Source organism: Dreissena polymorpha, chromosome 16 (genome assembly GCF_020536995.1).
Source record: "Dreissena polymorpha isolate Duluth1 chromosome 16, UMN_Dpol_1.0, whole genome shotgun sequence".
NCBI lineage: Eukaryota > Metazoa > Mollusca > Bivalvia > Myida > Dreissenidae > Dreissena > Dreissena polymorpha.
The window spans coordinates 34,062,378-34,079,065 of NC_068370.1; the positions used below are offsets into that span (position 1 = coordinate 34,062,378).

At 34.9% G+C, this 16,688-nt stretch overlaps 1 protein-coding gene across 10 annotated transcripts; it reads right to left on the reverse strand.

The window, feature by feature from the left end:
- Window positions 1–1,329: 1,329 nt before the first annotated feature.
- LOC127861384 (coadhesin-like) lies at window positions 1,330–13,937 on the reverse strand. 10 transcript variants are annotated; one of them, XR_008040194.1, is made up of 15 exons: window positions 13,813–13,937; window positions 9,269–9,313; window positions 9,070–9,149; window positions 8,224–8,295; window positions 7,954–8,083; window positions 7,323–7,445; window positions 6,905–7,075; window positions 6,374–6,550; window positions 5,913–6,089; window positions 5,584–5,760; window positions 5,255–5,431; window positions 4,924–5,100; window positions 4,442–4,603; window positions 3,751–4,027; window positions 1,613–1,758 (listed from the first exon to the last, which is right to left on the reverse strand). XR_008040194.1 is itself a non-coding variant. In XM_052399811.1 (14 exons), exons 1-14 carry the CDS (start codon window positions 13,910–13,912, stop codon window positions 1,346–1,348), a joined length of 2,178 nt encoding a protein of 725 aa, XP_052255771.1. In that variant the 5' UTR covers window positions 13,913–13,937; the 3' UTR covers window positions 1,330–1,345. The 10 variants fall into 10 exon arrangements, 8 of the variants coding, with proteins under 8 accessions (XP_052255771.1, XP_052255772.1, XP_052255775.1 ...); XR_008040196.1 differs by having other exon boundaries at window positions 3,751–4,087; XM_052399811.1 differs by lacking the exon at window positions 3,751–4,027 and having other exon boundaries at window positions 1,330–1,758; window positions 8,224–8,292.
- Between the last annotated feature and the right edge of the window lie 2,751 nt (window positions 13,938–16,688).

Below are 16,688 nucleotides of genomic sequence, written 5' to 3' on the forward strand. Positions count from 1 at the left end.
ATTTTTACACTACTGATTTTTACGTGTACCTTATAATTGTGTCTTTTTAGAATAGTTTAGGAATCTGGCGTTGGGACTAGAACTAATATAAGTTATGATACTCATGTGTATGATAATATCGAATGATGCTTTTAATGTGTTTTATTTTGTATTTATAGTATTTTCGTCTCTTTTCTGAGTGAAAATTACATCATATACTACCTCAATATAAATGCTTATTAATTATGCAAGTTTTAATATTAAAGAGACGTTAATACAAATTTAAATATTAAATATACTATTATGCAACACATTATTATGGTACACACATCAGCCAACCTGAATTGTGATCCTTTTTTTCTCATTTGCCTTATTGATTGATGATTAAATGTATATGAATTTTCTATGACAGAGAGCTAACAAATATAAAACATTTCTCGTTATCTGATTAGATATTTGCAGACTTTTGAAAACAAAATACGAACTGATATCGACATGTTTACAATTTGATTCTAGAAGGTAAATTTTAAATCGTCATAGTAGTGATACGGCCACAAAATTGCTTAACTAATTATAGCCTAGACATTTCATTGTCAACACATAATTTGTTTCCTTACTTCATTTAAGAAAATCGTATTTTTTCTTCACTCAAGACGTAACCCAAACACTCCACAAAGCTTTTTGTTGTCTGTACGAAGTTTCTGGCCTTAAACATTAATAATATACTGATATCATACTGGTGAATTAAAAAAGGCTAACATCAGAGCACAAAAAAACATAGTTCATAGGTAAATCAATAAAACATTCATATCCGTGAACAATCAAAATGGATCCGAACGAAGCTTTGTGAACCAAGAACATTTATCATAACGTGTCTTTACCCTTATTGTACTTATTTCGAGTCAAATTGGACAACGTTCAAATTCTTATATTGCGTTTTTCCTCAAACACTGTTTCTATGTGCAACTGAATGATGTGGTTGTATAATGCCCATGATCGAAGTACAAAATATTCATAAATTAAACACTCACCTTAATGTTATGGAAAAACATTTTTCATTGTTCGTAAACATTCGGTTTGGTTGTAGAATGAAGTATGAACGACGGGAATATTCACAGGAGTGTAAGTGTTATACATTTCATGCTAGAGACAATACTACTTGTTTACTCCCCTAAATTCTTTGCTTGTTTGTGTTTATATTAATGAATTAACATGTTTTCATACAATCATTGAGTAATTCATTAAAAATAAATCATTTTCAATTGAGATTCACGAAAAGTGTTTCACTGTTATACTATGTGAACCCAAAATGAAAGACAGCAATAAAACGGATATGAATACAAGATCACAAAACTTGAAATATTTATTAAAGCTCCTGAACCAAAGCTCCAGTAAATGTGTTCCAGGCATTTAAATATTCATATAGTTCGTGTGAGTTGAACTGGCGTTGCATACGCAACCAGACGTGCTCATTTCTGTTCAGTTTAACAGAGGTGGAGTCCGATGAACATGTAGCGTCTCCCTCATTATATGCATAGGTAACCGTCAGGCGCGTAAAGCTGCTCATATCGGCATTTCCCGTTTCGATGTAGAAACCAAAGGCCGTTCGAGGCCAATAGCAGATATGCACAGTGAAGTAGTATATCCCGTCCACAGGAGCCGTGAAGTGTCCTGTGTTGGGATTGTACACATTGCCTTCGTTGAAGATCACATAAGGAAATGCATTGACATTATTAGACAAGATGTTGAGTCCGTGGGCGTTGAAGGCTGCTATAGTACCTGCAAAAGTATAATTAATAGATGTCAATTAAAGCGTCTCTGCTTAAAGTGCGAAATGTATAATCGACTTGACATAGAGATCATATGTCTCATACAAATTCTTCACGGGAAACAATTTAATTTTACATTTAAATGTTACTTTGTTAATGTTCATAGTAAATAAGCATGTACACATACAAATGAAGTGTTCACAGATTTTAAGTTGTTTTTTTAAACTGAAACAGAATGCACATTTCTGGTAACGTAAAGTTATTATATTATCATGAAAACCAAATGAATTTAATATTTTTCCTTCACCGATATGCGACAAATTGACCGTTGGCAGTATAAATGAAAAGCGCTATCAATGTCACTTAGTGATTTTTGAGCGCTATGTCAGTATTTTTAAATTATCGATAAAAGCCAAAACTGACACGTTATTGTTATATCTTTCTCAAGTGGTGATTATCCGTAAACGATATTTTTGAACGTCGCTGTTTATCAAGGGTTTGATGATAAGTTATATATATACAAAAACGCTGTATTTATTTTATGCCGAAGCTTTCGACTTCACGGTCTTCATCAGCGGCCATTTTTTTTCAAGATGTTACATTATAAACGGATATGACGTCGTGCATTTCCGGCGTCAACGTCGTTTTCGCGCCCTTTCATGAATGTCTATTCCTGTACGTTGATGCCATATGGTCGGCATGTTCTTAGTTATGCCTTCCACAATTGCTCCATGGCCTTGCGGTACTCGTCCTACCCGCTGAGTATTTCAAGTCCCATTATTCGGAAATCACCCATGGAGTGTCCGTCTGTATACAAATGTTAAGCTACCGGGTCACTGTGCTGTGTGCAAATACGCGACAGATTCAACAGATGTCGCTGCACGACAAACATAATAAAGCAATATATGCATATGAATCTGACTATACACAGATCCACTAACATATAAATGAAACCATGTTTGTCTTATCCCATTTTCTAACAATAATCTCGACAGATGTTTAAAATAACATTGCGAGTAAATTGATCGCTAACAATATGCAAACACTCGTTTCCGTGACATACATCCGCCGAGTAGATTACAAATAAATAAATAATGCTGTTGCTATCTAAAACATTTTTATGCATTGTTGATTATCACAGACATTTCATTAATTCCTTCTTAATGTATAATCTCCATCTTTAATTCGATCGTTTACGACGTTATTTGCCATTTTTGCCGAGTCACAATTTAATTCTGTATAGTCCGCCATGTTGATAAAATGTCAAATGATGTAAGCGACAGGTGCGCATAGCAACGTTAAATCGTATAAGCGATTCGCATTTTGTTAAATTGGTATACGTCTCAGTAATTATTTTAATAATTAGATCTAATTATCTTAAAGACGAAAACGATAAAGAATACATTTGTTTGTGAATTTAAATGTAATTATGCGTAAATGTTTTGATATAACTGAATAATGCATGCAAAGCACAATTGCCACGAGAATAACATCGAGTTTTTCATCAAAAGTCTCCGAAGTAATGATTATATCGTGGAGGAGTATACATTGCCGAGCGAAAAGTGCGCTTGGTATAACATAGCCTCCGGCATTATCTATTGATGCTGACACGGGGTTATTCACGCATGACTAATTCACAGCTTTGGAGAAGTCACTAAGACCTACCTATAAATCCAGCACTGTTATAGATTAAATCTGCTCAATTAAATATAGTCGATTAGACGTTGTCGTCTATCGATTAAATCAAGCACAGTCGGAGGAACACAGACAATGAAGGAAGCTGATTTTGCGGACCAAGTTAGATCGTAAGGCAATAAAGATGTTATCGATAAGGGCGCGTGGCCATATTTGCCTTTGAAAAAAGGGCGCGTGGCGAAATTTGCCTTTGAAAAGGGCAGCGTGGCGATCCGGGAGGGCGGCGTGGCTTTTCGACACGCTAAAATGGCCTGGGAAAAACACTAGCTGGTACAGAGTTCCTCCGGTCTCTCCCACATTCACGTACCTGCGATAGCGCCGACAGTTGACCGCGTACACAACATTGGATGATTTGCAATCAACATTATTCATCACGCTGTACTTCCTGTCGCTGGGATCTGTGAAGTAATCCACCGTCATCAAGTACGGGCAAATGACGCATATTGGGCTTCCGGAAGAACATCCTATTGTGTTTCTTGTGTACTAGAATGTCTTCCAGGTTGCAATCTCTTCTGAAGGCTGCTTAATGCGGCTCAGGGAACACTTCCTTCATTCGATCAGACTTGTGCAGCGTGTTAAGGTGTCTGCGGATGATACGGACGAATTTGGGTAGTGCGCGCGAAAATGTCATCACGAGCGGAATCCTTGTATAACGCTCCGAGTTTGTCTTTTCGCGTGTATATATATATATATATATATATATATATATATATATATATATAAATAAGTAGGAACACGTGTCTGGGATTTTAAATATATATTGATATAGCCAACGCGTTTCGCACAACTCATCAGGGCATACTATATATATATATATATATATATATATATATATATATATATATATATATATATATATATATATATATATATATATATATATATATATATATATATATATATATATATATTGAACATTCTTTAAATATATCATGCACTATAATGAAACCATATTAGTATTATTTTTATACACAACCACCTTAAGTAAATCTACTCACACGGTCTATTTATACACACAGCAAATGCCTCCGTGTTTCCCGCACACGCCTTTCCGTATACAGAAGGACTAGGGTTGGTACATGTCCTGCTCCTCAGCTTCTGACCCACTCCACAGGTGACTGAACAGCTCTCCCACGATCCCCAGGTAGACCAGCCGCCATCTTTAATACACATGTTAAAAAGTAGTTAGCTTTTGTAACGATTGTTAAATAATATCTTTTACAAACCACTATAATTCGATTTCAGTTACATGCCCTACCGTAAAACTTTTTTTTTAATTCGTCATAAAATCAAAAATTAAGAACAAGCATTTTAATAACAGATTTTCTTCTTTTACACGACCAATACACCGACACTTATACGTGTTTACTGTTTTTGTGGACAATTTAGAGTAGTGTAAGTACTTCCAAAGTCATATGTTAATGTTATTTAAGATGAGCCATTTTTATTCAAAAGGTATTTTATAATAATTTATACTAACTTCTGGCGCCACAAGGATCATTCAGACATATAGTATATTCGAGATTATCATCCAAACAATAGTCGCCCAGAGAGTTTGGTTTTGGATTGGTGCATGTCCTTGATCTCTTCTGGAGTCCTCCATCGCACGTGACAGAACAAGTGGACCATATGGACCATGCTGACCAGTTCCCATGCACTGTTGAAGGAACGCCAACAATTAATCATTAAATCTAGCTTGAATGTCATTTTTTATTTTATGTGATTTCTGCTCTTGTTAATTAATTTTATATTTCTTAGCTTCTTTAAACAGATATACATTGCACAACTGTCGTCCACTACACTAATTATACCTGGTGCAACGCAGGGTTGATTTTGGCAAACAGTGTATTCGCTATTATCACCCACACAATCGCCGCCCAGAGCGTTCGGTTTAGGATTGGTGCACGACCTTGATCTCGTCTGGAGTCCTCCATTGCACGTGACGGAACAAGTCGACCATACGGACCATGCTGACCAGTTGCCATGCACTGATGAAGAAACGCTAACAATTTATCATTAAATCTAGCTGACAGGTCATTTTTATTTTGCGTGATTGCTGCCCTTGTCAATTAATTTAATGTTTCACCCATAGTTTAACAGATATACATTGCAAAAATGTCGTCCACTTCACTTATCATACCTGGTGAAGCGCAGGGTTGATTTTGGCAAACAGTGTATTCGCTATCATCACCCACACACTCGTCGCCTAGAGCGTTCGGTTTAGGATTGGTGCACGACCTTGATCTCTTCTGGAGTCCTCCATCGCAAGTGACAGAACAAGTCGACCATACGGACCATGCTGACCAGTTACCATGCACTGTTGAAGAAACGCCAACAATTAATCATTAAATCTAGCTGGCAGGTCATTTTTATTTTTTGTGAGTGTTGCCCTTGTCAGTTAATTTGATATTTCATCATTCTTTTAATATATTTACATTGCACAACTGTCGTCCACTACATGAATCATACCTGGTGAAATGCAGGGTTGATTTTGGCAAACAATGTATTCGCTATTATCACCAAAACAATAGTCGCCCAGAGCGTTTGGTTTAGGATTGGTGCACGACCTTGATCTCTTCTGGAGTCCTCCATCGCATGTGACAGAACAAGTGGACCATACGGACCATGCTGACCAGTTGCCATGCACTGATGAAGAAACACAAGCAATAAATAATGAACACTAGCTGGCAGATCATTTATATTGTGTTAAATTGTTGCCCATGTAAAATAATTGCGAACATATCTTGGGTCCTCCATCACACTTACTAGATGAACTGGACCATACGGTCAAGGCTTACCAGTTGCTATTGAAAAAATATTGTAATTCTTCTTTTTTTATTTTTGTTTGTTGCTGTAATTGTATATCAAATGCGAGTTTCTACCTTCAACATATAGTATAATTTAAACGCCTATAATTATAATATTGTTACCCGGGGAAACGCAGTGATCATTTTGGCAAACAGTATATTCACTAGCATCTCCATAACAATTGTCGCCAAATCGGTCTGGTCTTGGATTGGCGCAGGTTCTTGTCTTTTTCATTAGTCCAACATCACAGGTAACTGAGCAACTAGTCCAACTGGACCAGTCCGTCCAGTTTCCGTGCACTGAGTAATTGAAATATACGTAACTTATTTCTAATATTGCTGGTAAGATGGTTTGAAAACGGGGGACTTGAATACATTTGGCAAATTATAAATTTTAATTAATCGCAGAATTACAAAGCGTGATAACGTGCAACTTGGAAATTTAAAAAAAATATAAGCGTATTGCATTGGATTCTTGGATTATTGAAGGTATTGAACATTAAAATTTTTATATTTGTAATTTGTAGAAGCGTCTGTTGAACATGATATAATATTTACAATGGTGTACAAGACCCATCGATTACTTCAGTTTCTATGAAACGCTTATATTGTATATAAAGCATTTTAATAGACGAAAAACAATTATTATTTAACCTGGACAAAGCTGCTTTGTGCACAGTTTAGTGTCAACATCTGGTCCAGAACAGTTAAGGCCACCGTTGCTAGGGGGCGGATTAGTGCATGTGCGTGTACGCTCCTGCGTGCCATTCGCACACGTCACACTGCACGGAGTCCAAGTGCCCCATTCCGCCCAGTCCCCATCAACTGTACAAATATCAGTCTTAAAATAATGTTAGTAAACCTGTTATATTGCCCATGTCGGTTGTAATAGAAACAACAGACGGCTATTAAGCTTAAATCAGATGGGAAGTTATATATAGTGAAATTTAAATATCGCTTATTTTATAATATTTGACCAAGGTTTGCCAAACTCTCATAGCGAAACGGAAACATGATGTACTGACTTGTTTATTCAGAAAGAATATTTTTCAAAACTCTTATGTGATCTTACCGAGCTGGCACAGGCCACAGAACTTTGGACACGTGATTTTTGCATGATGAACATCTGCGCAGACATTAAAAAGGGTATTTAATCGAGCGCAGTCGAGTGTTTCGTCATCAGTGCACTCGGAAGCTGCAAAGAGGCACACGTATTCACACATCAAAGTTGACTTTAGAAAACAAGCAACACTAGGCATGAACTTCGCATTAATTATAGATCGTGTTTATTTGTAGAATCCCGATCAGATAGATATACTGTATTTTAAAGTATGGGATGAACGACTGATTATAAATATTTTTCATAGCTTTAAATAAGCAACAAGTTCTTACGTTATAAGATTAATCAATAACACTTAAACGATATGGCATTGGCATTGACAACAGTTAGATGAAAACCGAGTTTTGAAACTAAAATAAACTTGAAGCGAACACAATACATTTAACCAAAAATAATGGACTAAATTGAAATCAATTTTTTCCGCCACGCCTATTTAACTGAATCTTATTCGAAATCTATTCCTACAGGAAACCGAAGAGGAATGAAATGTTGACAATTGATAAATGTTGATGCTCTATTCGGGAAACTGTTTCAATGGAATATGAGTGGAATCAATCGTTTTGTAATAATTCTGAGGTCTAACGTTTTTTATGAAAGCAAAGGTTCTCATTGCATCGGTCAGTACTGCAGCATTCATGGCATATGTACTGCTGTCTCGCCTGGACGGAGCGACCGATGATACTGTGTGGGTTAACAGCGAGGGAACTGCATAACTGCAATTTATTTAAGTGACTGATAATTGGGTGCAACACCATGATTTCTGTTTCAAAGAAGGCACAGACAATGTATTATATGCAACAATTGTATTTGTAAAATGTACAGTAGATATATAACATAGTATAATATTTATTACCTGATTGTTTTGACATCCCATGGTGTAGCGTAATTCGGAGTCAGCTTGGAATATTTGTAAAGAGCAAGACTGCTTGTCAAAATAGAAAACATTGTTTATTAATAAGACAGATTGAACGATGCTCGAACTGGTTTTATATTTATCATATTTCTTTATTAACATATTTCCCTTTTAGACAGTTGTCTCGCTTAGTATTGACGGTATTTAAATATTGTTAGAGGAAGTGCGGACTACAAGAAACATAATCCTTTCTTTGACATTTATGTATTTAGTTCCCTATGTTAAATTTTAAAATTGACTGCAACGGAAAATAATTAGAGAACAATGCAAGTGATTGCAAACAACAAGAAGACAAACTGTATGTTCGATGATACCGACTTGATGGGTTTTTCTTGTTATTTGTCTTCTCTATTTTGGACCATTTCTCTCTTAGTTTTGATAAGAATCTTGTGAAAATTCATTTGGTCGTGATTATAAGACGCCAAGCAACACTTCTAAGTACAAATTTCATCACTCGTTTTTTTCAGAGTTAATGTTCAGTTTTTCATGACATTAATAAAACTTGTTTGTGTGCCAATGTTTGAAGGTCAACATGTTTGGTCAAAGTAATTAAGTCGGGGTCATTTAGTTTAAACCTATTTATTTCAAACAATAACTTTTATAAATACACTTTCATACAACATGTATATTAAATATTCATATAAAATTATGTTAAAAAAATATAATTGGGGTCATTTTGCGCTAGCGGTGACTTTATAAGTGTTCATTTCTATTTATTAAGTTCAACTGGATTTAAAACTCATATTGACACTATTCCAAATGTATTCGATTAAATTTTATACAAACTTGACCGCTGGAACATTGTGAAGTATTTCTGCACTCATTAGGATCAGCAATGTTTTGACAACTGAAACACTCTATGCATTCTGGAAATACATTAAACAAATAATAAAAGATTTACGCAGATTAAACATTTTAAGGCATCAGTTGCATACATTATTGAAAGAGTACTAAAATGGAGTCAAATGTGAACTAAATGGTATACCTGACACTCTAATCATGCACAGAATCCCGAGTGGAATCCAAACTCCTGCAACATAGGAACATAGTAAAAACCCGTCTTGAAATACCTTTTTGCATGTGCAGTTCATTATAAAACTATATATATTGATTAGAATCTTAGTATAATTATCAATATCAATATAACTATATACATATATACATATATATAACTATAAATATAGATATATATATATAATATATAACTATATATATATAGATAGAGAGAACTAGAGATAGATAGAGATAGATATATCTATATCTATAGAGATGAACTAGATATAACTATAGATATAAGAGAGATATCTATCTAACTAGAGAGAGAAGAGAGAGATCTCTATCTCTCTCTCTCTCTCTCTTCTCTCTCTCTCTCTCTCTCTTCTCTCTCTCTCTCTCTCTAGAACTCTCCCTCTCCCTAGAACTCTCCTTCTATATCCCCTCCCTCTCCCTAATCTAGATCTCTCTCTCTATCTACTCTCTAGATCTCTCTCTAGATATCTCCTCTCTCTCTCTATATAGTAGATAGACTATATAACTACTTATATACGAACTATATAGATATATATAATAGCTTATATATATTATATAGATATATATAACTATATCACATACCTATATAATTATATAAACTATTATTATCACTATATATATATATATATATATATAGATAGAGAGAGGAGAGCGAGAGAGGAGATGAGGAGACGAGCGAGAGAGAGAGAGAGAGATGAGAGAGAGTGAGAGGACGAGAGAGAGAGAGAGAGTAGTAGGTTCAGAATAAGAGAAGTTGCGGTTAAAAAGGAAGCAGTTGCGGGAACGGGGCATCGTTCGCTATCTCGGATGTTAGACGGAACATGTTTGAATATTAAAGAATTTACTTCATATGAGCCATCTTTAATACCGAAAAGAAGAAGTTGCAAAGTTATGGGTAGGAATCTAGACAGATTGTTAAAAAGGATAACTCTTTTTTCTGTATAAATGGGACAATTGAAGAAAAAGTGATATGTGTCTTCAATCGCACCGGCATTGACAAGTGGACTTTGTACAATGTTTTTTTAGTACAAATGTTCATTTAAACTGCTACAATGCATTCGTAAACGCGCATGTAGAATATAAGATGTCCGCTCCCCATCGTAGAAATGCTGGGGAATTATTTTCTTATCTTTACTAAGATTTGCTTTGAAAGCAGAGAGAGAAGGAGCCGTTCTCACCGATTCCGGTAAATTGTTCCATAAGTTTATAGTTGATGGTAGGAAAGATCGTGTAAAAAGTTGTGATTTGCATTGGATACTGCGAATGTTGTTAGAGTAACGAAGTGGATAAGCAGATCTTTCTCCCACGCTAGAGGGGATAAGTGTGCACAAGTATGGGGGTGCTAGTGAATTATACATTTTACAGAAGTGTGTAAGCTTATGTTTTGTTCTCCTATTTTTAATGGTTCGAGAGCAGTTTCATTGTATAGGTTTTGCAAGGACGCCAAACGTGTCCCCCCGCTGATAATCCTTGCTGCTTCCTGTTGAATCTTCTCAAGTTCTTTTTCATCTTGTGTATTTATGTTATCCCAGACTAAATCAGCGTCTTCAATAATTGGTCTAATAAATGTTGTGTAAATCGATAGAAGGGACTTTCTATCGAGCGTAAACTTGAACGTTCGCATTACATTTAGTCTTTGCCATGCTTTCTTCTTGACTGGTTCAATATGGTCATGCCAGGAACATGTATCAGAAAAAGTTAAGCCTAGATGCTTGTGAGACGAAACCTCAGTGATTTGGCAGTCGTTGAAAAAGAGAGGGAGATGGATTGGGCGGTTGATTTTTCTAGATATAACTAAGGATTCGGTTTTGGATGCATTAAAGGTTACCAACCACTTATCAGCCCAGGAATGAATTTTTGCAAGATCAGCGTTAAAATGATAAGCCGCATCAACAGGGTTGTCGACGATGATATATAGCGTGGTGTCGTCTGCAAATAGACCAATTGGACAGTGAATATCTCGTACACTGTCATTTATATAAATGAGAAAGAGGAGGGGCCCTAATATAGACCCTTAAGGGACACCAGCGTTTATGGGTAATGGGTCAGATTGGCAGCCAGAGATTACAACACACTGGGTCCTCTCATGTAGGTAGTCTTTTAACCAAGATAGAAGATTGCCCGAGATACCACTAAGCTGAATACCTCCATGGGGATCGTTTCTTCTATCCCGTCTGAACGGCTTATGATAAGAAGGAAAAAGTAGGTCGTCAGTGTCAACTGTTGAGCTGAGCCAAGTTTCAATAAACACTATAATATCAAAATTGTTGAGATCGGCATACAGAATATCTTTCTTGGCGAGGAAGCTCTGAACGTTGTAATGAACAATTCTTAGATAATGTGCAAATGCATCATTTATTGAAGATGAGAAAGATGTACCCGAAGAAGAGGATGACATATCAAGGGAGCTGTCAGGTCCAGGATTTGGATGGACATCGCCTCCTCTAAGAAGAAGGATTGCCAGCCAGCAAACTAACTCGAACATATTCATTTGTTGAAGCCCTTTACTTTTCATAGTACGAGAGTGGAACAAACCTATCCTCATCCTGTACACCCCTATGTCAGTGTTTATCATGTAATGCTGAGTGCAAGAAATAATTGGATGAGGAAAAAGCTATCGTGCGCCCGGCCCGCAAGAAGTGAAAGAAGGAAGAAGGAATAATGAGAAGAGAAGAATATCAAAAATTAACAAAGAATTTGGTCATGTTGATGTTTTAAAGAGATGCTAAAACCTCATTTGATAAATTAATATTTTGGGCTGAATAAATGATACAGAAAGTGGAGCTTATATTGAATGATCGCGTAGTAACATAATAGTACAAGGATCTACGCAACATGGGCTTAGTACTTGGGCAAACCAAAAAATGACAAGCTTTTTACAAAGCTTGAATTATATGCTACTGCGGCGTGTTAACGGGATAGTCTGTGTTTGTACAGTGTGCACGATTTCCGCAAGCTGAAAGAATGCATGTTCACTAAGTGTGTGGCGAAAGATTGTAGATTACTATTTAGGCACAAGTTAGGAGTAAGTGATCGTGTTAATTGTGTTTTTTTTTCTTAATACGAGTTTACAAGTAACTTCAGGTGAAACTGATATTAAAAAGTGCATCTTATTGGGTGATTTTAATGAAATGTGTGTAGTTGCATTTTCAAAATAAAATAGAAAAGGATGTGTGTATTTACCAAAGTGTAAATATTCATTTTCCGAGCTTGTGGATTTATTTATTCGTGGACGGAGTACCAGTTGATGTGGGCTTTATTGTACACCACAGTTGAAGGCAACATTTGGACATATATTTACAAGAAGCGAGTCTGGTAAGATCTTAAAAATCATAGTAGAAAATAGATGTTTGCTATGTGATATGTTGGATAACAGCTTGATTAATTGACCTAGCATATGGATTTACTTGCAATCAGTCAATCTGACAACACATTAGGTCTAAACAAATATCCTAACAAGCAAGATAAGCTATCTGGCAGCTGAAATATATGAGTGGTTGTGAGTACACAAAAGGTTAAGTTGCTGTACAACAAAAGATAAATCAACCAATAACTGGATTTCAAATATGTAAGTGTTGAGATTTCAAAAGTAATAATTAATTATGTTGATGTATAAATATAAAATTGGTCATCCAGTATGTGGGGTTAAACTGTATAAGTGCAAGATAGTACATAGGTACATAATAATTAAGTTGCTGTACAAAGTAAGATAACTCAGTCACCCAGGAACTGCTCAAGTTCATATATGATTGATAGAAAACAGTCAATACACACATGCATAACATATTGTCAATTGACTTATAAAACATATCCATTTATCATAAACACCTTAATTATATGTTAAGTAAGTTAACACCTATATTATGTTTAACTATAAGTGCAAGAAAATGCACAATCAACACAGACATGCATAACACATTATTAACTGACTTTAACATCATTACCATTTACTGGGTACATATAAATTTATAATAATATGTACTAAAAAGAAGTATCTGAAACATATACCAGTTTTATGTTCAGAAAATAAATGCTTGGGAGTAATCAAAACAGAAAAATGCATGCATAACATATTGTCGAGTGACTTGTACAACATTACCATGTGTCATATACACCATGAAAGATTTATCATATAATATACATACTATGTACATAATTACCATTTGTTATCAACTACTGATAACCATCATTTACCTAACACAACTTTAATATGCACCATTTGTATGCACCATTTTTATACACCATGGTCATAGATTATTATTTTATAACATGGTGTCATCTGTTATGTACTCCAGTTCACCATAAGCATTAATTTTCTAATAACCTCAGGCTTATAGAAGCAAGATACATATTTGTCAATGTGGATGGTTACTATATTGATTTGATAAATAATTTGTATATATATGTAAAAAATATAATATTTATGTATTATGTATTATTTTATTACCATAAAAACTAACCGTTAGTGTACTATATGTTATTTTATAACATGAAACCTACCTGTGTTCATTTTTCTGCCCTTACTGTCCTTCGTCCTTTCAGAGATACAACAGGTCTTATCAGGGAATGTAGCCACATTAGTACCAGTAGTGTTTGACATTTTAAATGGGCCTTTTCACGCTGTGGTAAATTGACATAAAAAAAATTCAGATTGACAAATTTTCGTTGTGGTTATGATATTTGTGAGAAAACAGTTACATTTACCATCCTGTAAAATACCAAGTATATGCATCTTTTGACGATTTAAAAACCTGAAAAACATAAAGCATTGCAACGCGAAACGATTGAATAATTTGAACAGTTCTGTTTTTGTCGTTATATTTTGTGATACTACAAAGATTGCTTATATGAAGTATCAAAAGCATCACTCATTGTATGAGCATGGATGTCCGAGTGGTCTAAGTGATAGACTTTTACTCCAGAGGTCAGTGGTTCGAGCCCAGTTGAGGGTTACATTTTTTCGTTCTTTAATTGTATTATTGTTTCTTTACTGAAGCTTTCCAAATCCAATGTTTACTTTATCAATATAACAGAATTAATGACAAACTGTAATACGTGCCAAAATCTGTAAATAGGCCCCTTTAACATGTAGCTGTGACAGAGATTACAATTGATGTATGTATAAAATGTCCTACATACAAAGAATAGTTTAAAGGGGCGTTTTCACGTTTTGGTAAATTGAAATTAAAAAAAAAACAGTTTTCGATTTAGTTATGATATTTGTGGGAAAACAGTAATACTGAACATTAACCATGCTCTTATAAAGCCATTAAATGCATCTTTTGACGATTTAAAAACCTGAAATTATAAAGCAGCGTTGCAACGCGAAACGATTGAATAATTTGGAGAGATATGTTGTTGTCGTTATATTTTGTGAAACTACGAGGATAGCTTATATATAGTATAAAATACAGTTTTATTGTATGCGGAAGGACGGTCGAGGGGTCTATGTGGGAGAATTTTTAAGCAAGGACTATATTGGTCAGTGGTTCGAGTCCTGTTGAGGATTACTTTGTTTTCTTTTTTCAATATTATTCTTGATTTTTTACTGGAGCTTTTAAGAGGAAATGTTTACATTTATCAACAGAAAGCATTTAATGACAAACTTCAAAACATGCCATTATCTGTAAATAAGCCCCTTTGATGAAACTTTGCTATGCCAAAATCAAATTAGTATTTTCCTCTTCAAGTTTATTGTTTGTACGGTACATGTATTTTCATGTTGATTTAAATAATATTTTAATAACCTCAGTTTTTCAAAGTAACAGTACAAATTAAAACACATTATTTTGAAACTATACACACCGCCAAAGAGTAAATAACTATCTTATAATTCATATGAGTTGTGCTTCGAGAGAAGGGGGTTTAATGCACGTGCGTAAAGTGCCGTCCCAGATTAGATTGTGATTTTTCGCTTGTATGATATTTTTTGTTTCAAGAATGTCTCTTCTTAGCAAAAATACAGTTTAGGCGGAAAGTGTCGTCCCTGATGAGCCTGTGCGAACTGCATTAAACAACCCTTTTCACAGAGCACGGCTAATATTATATTAATGCCATGAGATTTAATAGCCTGGTGTCTCATATGCTCAAGAAGGAATGTTCGAAGACCCTTTTACTACATTTAGCGAGGAGTACACATTGTCTTAAATAAACATCTTTTTATAGTTATTATCTTGTATATTTGGTAAAATTTCAGGTTATAGTGTGCATTAAAAGAATTGAAACTCCAGTTGCTCCAGCAGTATTGCATTCCTATTATACACACGTTCCAGGTCCTTTATTTATGGCAAGTAACCAATTGCCAAATCAGTACAGCACAATACGAAGCAACATACACACATTGTAGAATAAAGCCGGGGTCACTGCATTGGAACGGTCAATGATAAGCACTGGGGGTTTGACCGGGTTTTAAAGCGCTCAACCTCACACTTGGCCCAGCAATAACAATGATACATATAAGTGTAAATAAAATTTGATGTCATAGCATGGAAACTCAAATTAAACAGTAATAAAAGGGAGTTAAAACGCGTTCATTTTAATTGCCATGTAATTACTCAGTGGTAGGAAGGAGATGTTTTTTTTCTTTTACCAGAGATATTTGTGATCTTCTTATTAAATGAATAAGCGCGGTTTTGGTGTTATTAACTGTTGTTCTTATGATATCGTACGTTTAATATCATGTTTTATTTTGTGCATAAACATGCTTTCATAATTCAAATTTCTGACATTTTTATAAGCAATAAATGTATGTAAAATTAGTTGTCCTTTTTTTACAATATTGTATTGTATCTAGGCCTATAATTGCGTTCGTACATCTTATTGAAACAAAACGCACACACGCCCGTTTAATGACAAATGTTAAGTAGGGTTCAAACAAACTGTTTAACTATCCAACTAAATTCTTACCCAATTAACGGTGCCAGGTAAAGTAACGGCTTATTGGGATTACGTTGCGATATAATTGATGAACTTCACATTAACCTATACACTTTCCATGACTACTAGGCGACTTTCTATCTTTGTAAAAAATGCGACATTTTCTTTTGTACATATTCGCAAATGTAAAAGAAAAGAAAATATGTTAATATTATGGTTTGTAATTATACTAAATGAAGATATTAAGATGACTTAAACTTTAAATAAATAATTTGTAAAGCAACAACATTGTTAACATAACAACAGTTTTCGTTGTATCGTACATATTCGAACACATACATGTTATTTGACATTCCTTTCTCGTGGTACAGGGCAAAAAATAAACAAGACTCTGGTTATAAAAGTAAGACAATACTATTATTGAGGGACATTAAAAGTACCAGGGTGCAACACGGGCTTGGTATTTCGAGACGTATTTCAACGTGTTACCGCGTGTTACA